Source organism: Uloborus diversus, chromosome 8, assembly GCF_026930045.1.
Source record: "Uloborus diversus isolate 005 chromosome 8, Udiv.v.3.1, whole genome shotgun sequence".
Lineage (NCBI taxonomy): Eukaryota > Metazoa > Arthropoda > Arachnida > Araneae > Uloboridae > Uloborus > Uloborus diversus.
The window spans coordinates 119,607,566-119,617,525 of NC_072738.1; the positions used below are offsets into that span (position 1 = coordinate 119,607,566).

The window sequence follows — 9,960 nt, forward strand, 5'->3', positions numbered from 1 at the left end:
TAGAAGTTTGGGCCATCGCACGCAAAAATACAAAAAATATACCGCACAACGTGGGAAGACGCAGCATTAAATAGATTGGAGACACGGGCGAAGCAAGGTTTATTTATTCCGTGAAAATTTGCTCTATATACATAAAATGAACGAAGTATCAATCTGAAAAATAAAACAGAAACAGGACAATATAAATACCCCTTAATGAGCAAACTGTTCATACTCGAACTTTATTTGGTAAAAATTTGGTTATATGAATTAACACAGTGGACAAACACGGTAATTGTTCTAGCGGCTTTTTTGTAATCAAAAAAAAGGAGAGAATTTGTTTCAAATTAAAATTTGATGCGGAAGATCATAATGCGTGGTAATATTAAAAAAGCATAACACAATTGGCGGCTTTAGTTTAACATGTAATGACTCTTAAAAGCAATTTAGGAAAGTAATTTCCCAATGCTATTTCTAGCAACGAGATTCGAGATGGACCAACCCGTAATTTAAAAAGACAAAAGCTATTTTAGCTTGAACCAAGGTGAACCGAAATCAGACTTCTTGTCATTTCTCCAATTTTGTAACTTAGCACGTGCAAACGAAGCTTAGTATTATTTGATTTTGTTTCGCGTACTATATACTTGCAAATGAACATTTCCTATAGTATGAGGCTACAGGCTAATGCACCTATAGCAAAACTACACGAAGCATACCCGACAGATGAGTTTCATCTATTCAGAGACTACAATTTCGTCATTGCTACGGATTTCGCAGACTGGAATCGAAACTAATCGTGCGGGATGCAGAAGTCATCTCATGGAAGCTAAGAGTGCGAATAAACTGGTAGGTAAAGTAAATTTATTTGCTGTATGTTTACGGCATCTCACTGGTGAGATAAATTTTCTTCATCCACCAGTTTTTAGGCACTCTCGGCTTCAATGACATGACACCTGCCTTCATTGTTCGGTTAAACTAGTTGTTCGGTTGCAGGGCTGCTGTGCTCATTATTAGGACTCACTGCCGCCATCGAATGGGATCACCAAACCGCAGTGGAGACGCGGGCCACTTTCAGTCCTCGCAGCTAGTCCATGTGGCCCGTTGTTTGCTTAAAGAATAGGACCAGAAAGTTGAATTAGAGTGCCAGTGTCATAAAGGTGGAGCCTAATATTCAGATATTGGATTCTGAAAAACATGCATTTAATAAGATAGGCATCTAGTAGTTGAATAACAATAATTTTTTACAACTCTTTTTTTTTTGTCGATATTTTTCCACGTTATTATAAAAAAAAAATGAATTTTGTCTTTGTCTTGCGAGAATAGTTTTAATGTGAAATGCACGGACAATGACTGAGAAAATAAATAAAAAAAAATTATTTAAATTATAATTAAGAATAGACAAAAAATCAACTTAATCTAACACGCAAATTAATGTTTTACTAAATTTTTGACGGAAGTCAAAAAAAAAAAAAAAAGTTCACAATTAGCCACAAAACAATTACTTTGCGTGCAGAATTCGGGTTCAAAACATGCGGCCCTCTACTGCTACTAAAATTTCCTCTCCTACCACATTGAAAATTATTCAAACACTTTACAAAAAATAATAATAATAAATCCTAAAAACCTAGTAAACTTATCTAAGAGCAAATATTCCCTATTGACCCCATCTCGATACTGTTAAAGGCGAAACTTCACACTGTCGGCTATTTTTCGAGTGCTTTTTCCCAAATTAAGACAAGGCAATAATTTTTCCCTTTTAGCAAATTATTTAACCGGGAAGAGCCTTTAATTCTACACTGTCTATTGCAAAAAAAAAAAAAAAAAAACAGAAGTATTTTAAGTGTAGCTTTTAATTAAAAAAAGTTCTATAAAATATTATTTTATTAAACAATGAAGTAGTGTTTCGCATTATTTACACATTGACGTTTGAATGATATCCACAAAAAACTGACGGTCTGCAATATTTTGTTGTTTTTCTGCAGAGACAGCGAATAAATTTATGCATTTAAAAAAATTCATAGACGTAACTTTTATGAAGAAAAACCACGTTATAATTGGTTTGCTTATTTTGTTGAACATTTTTTTTTTCTATTTTTACGAAGAAACCAACTTTCATAATTTCTGTTTTAAAAAAGTATACGGTTCCCTAAAGTGAGAAAAAATGAAGTTTTAAGCATAGTGCAATAACTACTGAATATTTTGAGCTCAAATTTTGGATTCCCGCATAAAATTTCTTCTAGATTGTTTTTCTGTTAAATTTAATATGGTTTCAGATCATATTTTTTTCAAAAAATATTAAAATAATTCATAAAAAAACTAAAATTACATTTTAGGTGTTGTAAAGGGCGTTTTTATTATTGAGGTCGATTCCTATTTTGATATAAAAAAAACAATCTTTGCCGTGCCTAATCTAGTTTTTGTGTTATGAGTAAAAATATCAAAATACGTTTTAACATTACGAGAGGAATATTTCAAAACTCGATTCTGAAGTAACGGCTGGATCGAATTAAACAAAACTTTGTATATGAAGTTAAAAAAGGATGCTGATCACAAACATTTGATAAAAAAGGGGGTTCTCATTGAAAAAGTTGAAGTTGATGCTCGTTTTAATATGAAGACGACCCCTTAACAACAATTTTTTTAACATAATTACGTAGAACTTTTTTATTCCTGAATCAATGACACCTCACATCGTGTCTCTAGTGTCAATAGTCATTTGAATACGATCGAGTGTTTCGTTTTTTTTTTTCCATGACTGTACCAACATATTGTCATCACACGAAACACCTTCGTACATTTTTGAACGCTTTTAACTGGTTTACCACACACAATCATATTTTCTTCAATAATTCTACCAAACAAGAGCGAAAATCCAGGTCTTAGTAATATATTACATAAAGTCAATTTACGGTTTTTTCACAGTTACGTTAAAAGTTCTTATACTTGAACAAATATAAAATAACCTTTTGTTACAACTCCCATCCCCCACCCAAAAAAACATACTAAAAAATTTCCAGCTCATGTATGTTGTACTAAAGCTGTCTAAAAAAACAATATTTATTCTACAGTCTCTATTCAACTATCCAAACACAAATACAGTTTGTGTTTCAAATGTCTTGAGTAATTATTAAAATATGTATTTATTGAATATTTATATGCTTCATGAGGATTTTTCTTTGCATTATTAAGTACATTCAATGTCCTTTTTTCATCACTGGCAAGAAAATACTAAATTATACCACTCAGGAAAACACAACTCTATTCGTGAATATTTCACGAAAAGGAAAAAATAATTACGTAATTACTACACTGCACTAAGAAAGAAAAGAAAAACTTTTTATATAGTAACCTCAATTTCTTCGGAAGAAAGTTGGGTGCAGCAATTTGATAAAAATTAATCTTTAGAAGCGTAAGGTAAAGGCTGTATAATTATGTTATGTAGTAAAATGAATAAAAGAGTATCCAGTTCTTTTCCCCTTTTTTCCTGAATTTTCTCCTGGAAACGATCTCCTAATTAGCCTAGGGCAACCACTGCAGCACTTGGGCGAATAAGGAGGCAATTATATGAGTCTAATGATGGCCGAATCTATTTATGAAAGTATAAAAGCAATTTAATGAATTTTGTGTCCGTCATATAAGGACGAATTTTTCGTAGTTTTTAATTAAACTTTCGTTCAGAGAGGCATTTATTTTAATTAGAGGTCATTATTAATAATATTACTAAAAATGATTGTTATTTTGACAATAAAAACAATACGTGTATTGGTTACGTTACCAAATACAATACTGACAAATTTAGTAATAACAAAAAAAAAAAAAAACATGATAACGACTGTTATTTTGCTCGTGAGAAATTTTCTTTACTTGTAGTTCAAGAAATGTGATGGCGCGAGCAGCCAGAATTTTTTTCAAAAATGTCAAGAGTTCTCTTTTCACCTATTTGCGTAACTCTGAGCTTTGAAATACCAAACAAACAAAAAAAAAAAAAATCAGTTAAGAGGGGAGGGGGGAGTTCACAAAATTTTCTTTATCTTTCTTTCATTTTTTTACTTCTTTCTACAAAAAAAGGAAATATTGTATTCGCGAAAGAATTTCCACTCAAAAATCGGCCTTAATTTCCATTTTGCTCACCCCCGAATGAATTTTGAGTTTTTTTTTTTTTTTTTTTACTGGACAACACGTGGATACGTGCCTAAGAACGTATAGACACGAGAAATACCCATTTTGACGATTCCCGAATCAACTACAACGAGTTTTCTCGTGACGTCTGTATGTAGTACATATGTATGTGCGTATGTATGTCGTATAACTCAACAACGATATGTTCCAGAAAGTTAAAATTTGGGTACGTAGACTCCTATATATATATATATATATATATATATATATATATATATATATATATATATATATATATATATATATATATATATATATATATATATATATATATATATATATATATATATATATATATATATATATATATATATATATATATATATATATATATATATATATATATATATATATATATATATATATATATATATATATATATATATATATATATATATATATATATATATATATATATATATATATATATATTCTGACTATTCTCTCAGCAATAAATCGTCAAATTTCTAAAATCAATGAATATCATGAGAAGCCTAAAGAAATCAAATCTCAAATAAACATCAATTTACCGAAATTCGATCTTCCATTATTTTATGGAAACATTCAAGAATGGTTGTCGTTTAAAGAAATATTTACGACATCTATTATTAATAATTTTGAGTTATCCAAAATTCATAAATTGCAATATTTACATGCTTCTGTTAGAGGTGAAGCTTCTAGGTTGATCAAGGGATTCAGTATTTCTGATGCTAATTTCTCCCAAGCTTGGGAAACACTTACAAACAGATATGATAATAAACGTGAATTAGCATTCAGTCTAATTTCAAAGGTTTTTGATATAAAGAAAGTCAAAGTAGTGACTGCAAAATCATTGCACGAAATATTAGATATATGCAATGAATCTATTTTTGAAATTTGAAAACTCTTGGTTTCGAAATCAACTCATTCGTCGACAGTATTTTGATTTATATATTAGAATTAAAACTCGATGATTCATTACGCCAAAATTGGCAGTTATCTCTAGATGATAAAACTCTCCCAACTTATGACTTATTTTTAAAATTCTTAGAAAGGCAAGCGAGAAGTTATGCATGCCTTAAAAGACAATTCAAAAACTGATAATTATTCTAAGAGCGAGAATAAACCCACTGCCAAGAAAGCAGTCATTAATAATGCTATTGCGAAGGAAGAAATATTTGAATGTGTGTTTTGCAAGCAAGGGCATAATTGTTTCAGTGTCCTCAATTTACAAAATTGCCGATAAATTCCAGATGGGAATTTGTAAAATCAAATAAACTATGTTCAAATTGTTTACGTCCAAACCACTCAAAGGAGTCTTGTTTTCTATCTGCTAGGTGCAAGGTCTGCAAATTAAAACACCACAGTGTTTTGCATTCATTTCAAGTCACTTCCGCAACTGCTCACGCCAGTGCAGAGGGAAATTCAGAACGACCTTCAACCTCCGCTTTAGCGGGTACCCTAAACCCAGAAGGGAGTTTAGCCTTGGGGGGGGGGGGACAACTTCTTCTACATATACACTCTTGTCCACCGCTGTTGTGAAGGCTAAAAATAGAACAGGAGCCTATGTCGATTGCAGAGTCTTAGTGGACGGAGGTAGTCAAAATTCTCTCGTTTCTAGAGAGTGCAGTGATCGCCTAGGGCTGACTTTGACAAAATGGGTGCATTGCATTAGCGGAATCAATGGCGTGAAAGCGGAAACTTCGCTCTTTGAAACGGAGTTAACATTTACTCCGTATGTTCCAGGAGAAATCTTTACAACTAAGGCATTAGTAGTAAATAAAGTTACGTCAAATTTGCCTAATTTTGAAATTCCGGTAGCTAACTGGCCTCATATTTCAGGGCTTACTTTGGCAGACGTGCGCCTGTTGAAATTCTTATAGGAGCTGACTTGTTTGCGGAATTAATTCTAGATGGAGTCATTATGGGTTCAAAGGGAGAGCCTTCAGCTATAAATTCAAAATTGGGGTTTTTGTTAACAGGTAGAGTTTCCACTCAAATTGAAAGGAAAGACAATGTTTCCAATTGTAATTTATTGCTTGATGAGAGAGAATTATTTCAAAAATTTTGTGAGCTTGAATCGATTCCAAATGATCATTTACTTTCGAATGAAGATCAAATTTGTGAAGAAACTTATAAATCTACAGTAATTAGGAGTTCTTCTGGTAGATATTCAGTAAACCTACCATTTAAATCTAATCCGTCATTTGGTGACACTCGCTCACAGGCTTTAAAACGTTTTGAATGCTTAGAGAAAAAGTTGAATAAGAATGAATCGTTTAAAAATCAATACGTTTCGTTTATGAAGGAATATTTAGAATTAAATCACATGGAGAAAATTCCTTCCGACTCATTAACTTTTGAAAATTGTTTTTATTTACCTCATCATGGGGTTTTTGAAGAAAACAGCATCTCAACTAAACTGCGCGTTGTTTTTGACGCTTCTGCAAAATCTTCTCTTGGAAATTCGTTAAATGATGAATTATTAATTGGTCCTAAATTACAAACTGATTTATTTAGCCATTTAATTAAGTTTCGAACTCATAAAATCGCATTCTCTGCAGACATTGAGAAAATGTTTCGCCAAATCAATATGTCAGAGGAACACTCAGATTATCAGCGCATTTTATGGAGATTTTCTCCTGATGAACCTATAGAAGATTATAGACTCAAAACTTTTACCTATGGCACCGCAAGTGCCAGCTTTTTGGCAATTCGGACACTGAAACAATTGGCGCATGACGAAAAACTGAATTACCCATTAGCCTCTGAAATCACTTTAAATGATTTCTATGTTGACGATTTATTGACAGGAGCCAATTCTAAGAATGAAGCTTCGGCTATAATTTCTGAAATTAATAACCTAATGCAGAGTGGTGGATTTACTTTGAGAAAGTGGTCATCAAATTATCCTGAAATTCTTAATGATCTTCCCGATAATGTAAAATCTAATTCTCATTCTGTGATGATTCACGATGACTCTCTAAAAATTCTTGGAATCATTTGGACAACTAAAACTGATTCTTTTAAAATTAATGTAAATTTAAATCTAGAGGTTATTTCTAAACGTCAGCTACTTTCGGCTATAGCACATATTTTCGACCCCTTAGGGTTTTTATCCCCCTCCACTATTCTTTTAAAAATTCTTCTCCAGCAACTTTGGAAGGATAAACTTTCTTGGGACGATCCCATTCCAGTCAATGTGCTAAATGTTTGGAACAAATTCAGGGAAGAGTGTTACATTTTAAATGACATAACGATTCCCAGATATATCAGTTGTTACAGCTCTTCACACTTAATTATCGAGATGCATGGATTCTGTGATGCCTCTGGAAAGGCATATTCTGCAGTGATCTATACCAAGTAATTAGACCAACAGGAGAAATAAAGACCAACCTAATTACTTCAAAAGCTAAAGTTGCTCCTGTGAAACCAGTGACTATACCATGATTGGAACTTTGCGCTGCCGTCCTACTGTCCAACCTTTATCGGGCGGTTTGTTCAGCTTTGAATATCTCAATTTCAAAAAGATTCTTATATACCGACTCTGAAATTGTTCTAAGCTGGTTGAAAAATCCTAGTGCAAAACTTGATAGTTTCGTCAAAAATAGAATTGCGAAAATTCAAAACCTAACTGATGACGTTACGTGGAAGCATGTATGTAGTGAAGACAATCCTGCGGACTGTGCCTCACGTGGTATATTACCGAGAGAATTACAAAATCATGAACTTTGGTGGTCAGGTCCCTCTTGGCTATCTGAAGAATCATCCTCACCAGAGAACAAAGAACAACCCGTAACCCATGAACCATGTGATCCCGAAAACTCTATAACCGCACATGCTGAAGTTCAACAAATTCCTGATTTTATGCTTCATTATTCATCATACACTAAACTCATACGAGTAACAGCATGGATTCAACGATTTATTTTCAACCTGAAACATCCAAATTCAAAGCATTTAGGTTTCCTATCTGCTGATGAACTACATCACGCTACTCTTACTGTAATACGAACTGTTCAAGGAAGTGTTTTCCACAATGAAATAAGCTCTTTAAAATGCAACAAAGTAATCCCACGCTCAAGTAAACTAAATTCTTTAAATGCGTTCTTAGATCAAGGAGGTATCTTGCGAGTTGGTGGCCGACTGTCCAAGAGTCAGACTCTCTCCTACGATCAAAAACATCCGATGCTGCTGCCAAAGAGCCACGTAATTACAAAACTTATAGTTCGGCATTACCATCTTGCATATTTGCATGCAGGCCCACAATTGCTTCTGGCAATACTCCGCCAGAAATTTTGGATACCTGATGGAAGATCCGTAGTGAGAGAGGAAACAAGAAAATCCTGACTTGCTTCAAATTCAAATCCAAGGCGAATCGGCAAATAATGGGGGACTTGCCACTTTCGAGAATAACACCTTCTCGAGCATTTCAACAAGTCGGAATCTATTTTGCTGGTCCCATCCTCATAAAACCTAACTTGAAGCGCTCCAAAATCAAGATCAAGTCTTACATCTGCCTAATAGTCTGCATGGCAACAAAGGCAGTTCATATTAAACTCGTGTCAGACTTAACAACTGACGCTCTAATTGCTTCCCTTCATCGTTTTTTTGCAAGACTGGAAATTCCATCTGACATTCACTCCGACAATGGCACCAACTTTAAAGGTTCTGCAAAATATTTAAAATCCTTATTCAATCTTTGCAAGTCTGAACCCGTCAGTACATTTTGCAGCCAAAAATTCATCAAATGGCATTTTATTCCACCCTATTCCCCAAACTTCGGGGGACTTTGGGAAGCATCGATCAAATTAACGAAGCAACATCTTTACAAATCATGCAAGTCAGTTCTTTTAAACTTCGAAGAACTATCAACTCTTCTTACTCAAATTGAAGCAATAATTAATTCCAGATCAATCATTCCTCTATCATCCGACCCATCCGACCTTGAAGCTCTAACTCCTGGTCATTTTCTGATTGGACAACCACTCACCGATTTGCCCTCTCCCGATGCATCGCACAAGACGATCTCCATTTCATCCCGATGGACTCTTATTCAAAACGTCCGGAAGCATTTTTGGGATCGTTGGTGCAAGGAGTACCTGAATACCTTACAACCTCGTCCGAGGTGGAAAACTCCGCATCGGGACATTCAGCCAGGTGATCTTGTACTTGTCCGAGAAAAGAATTCCTCGCCTCTCAATTGGACAGTAGGCCGAGTCCAAAGGGTCTTCCCTGGTCCTGACAATCGAATACGAGTGGTGGCAATGAGAACTTCTAAAGGAGATGTAACTCGATCTATATCTCAGGTATCAGTTCTGCCTGAATGATTGACTCCTGACTTTCGGGGGCGGAGGATGTTCAGTTCTGTCCCACGCTCGGAAGAGGGCACCACCTCCCCCTGACAAAAAGAAACAAACTTCTGTCTCCTCGGAATAACGGGGAGACTGGATAGGATTGTCCGCCTCTTCGGACGCTTATGTATACGCTCGTACTCATTCCTTTAATTCTTTCCATTAATAAACCCAATCCATTAAACCCATTCATGTTTCCTATTATTAATGTATCCAATTCATTATTCATTACCTTTCCAGCCTACCACTACGCTCTGCGGGTAAGTCATCATTTCTTAACTATTTTTATAGGCAGTGCCAGCTCCTTAAGATCTATATTCCATGTTAACTATCATACATATATATATATATATATATATATATATATATATATATATATATATATATATATATATATATATATATATATATATATATATATATATATATATATATATATATATATATATATATATATATATATATATAG

General features: G+C 33.8%; 2 protein-coding genes across 2 annotated transcripts; both read left to right on the top strand.

The window, feature by feature from the left end:
* Positions 1 to 6,061: 6,061 nt before the first annotated feature.
* LOC129228558 (uncharacterized) lies at positions 6,062 to 8,487 on the top strand. Its single transcript, XM_054863240.1, has 2 exons — positions 6,062 to 7,500; positions 7,701 to 8,487. Exons 1-2 carry the CDS (start codon positions 6,062 to 6,064, stop codon positions 8,485 to 8,487), a joined length of 2,226 nt encoding a protein of 741 aa, XP_054719215.1.
* A 38-nt stretch (positions 8,488 to 8,525) lies between these two features.
* On the top strand, positions 8,526 to 9,467 carry LOC129228559 (uncharacterized). The gene has a single exon (XM_054863241.1). It carries the CDS (start codon positions 8,526 to 8,528, stop codon positions 9,465 to 9,467), a length of 942 nt encoding a protein of 313 aa, XP_054719216.1.
* Positions 9,468 to 9,960: the final 493 nt, after the last annotated feature.

What these genes read in the sequence shown, in the direction of transcription:
- LOC129228559 (XM_054863241.1), top strand. Translation starts at nt 8,526, where the DNA reads ATGGGGGACTTGCCACTTTCGAGAATAACACCTTCTCGAGCATTTCAA.
- LOC129228558 (XM_054863240.1), top strand. Translation starts at nt 6,062, where the DNA reads ATGGGTTCAAAGGGAGAGCCTTCAGCTATAAATTCAAAATTGGGGTTT. An exon ending in TCTGCAGTGATCTATACCAA is followed by an intron (nt 7,501 to 7,700) that starts GTAATTAGACCA and finishes AATTGTTCTAAG; the next exon opens with CTGGTTGAAAAATCCTAGTG.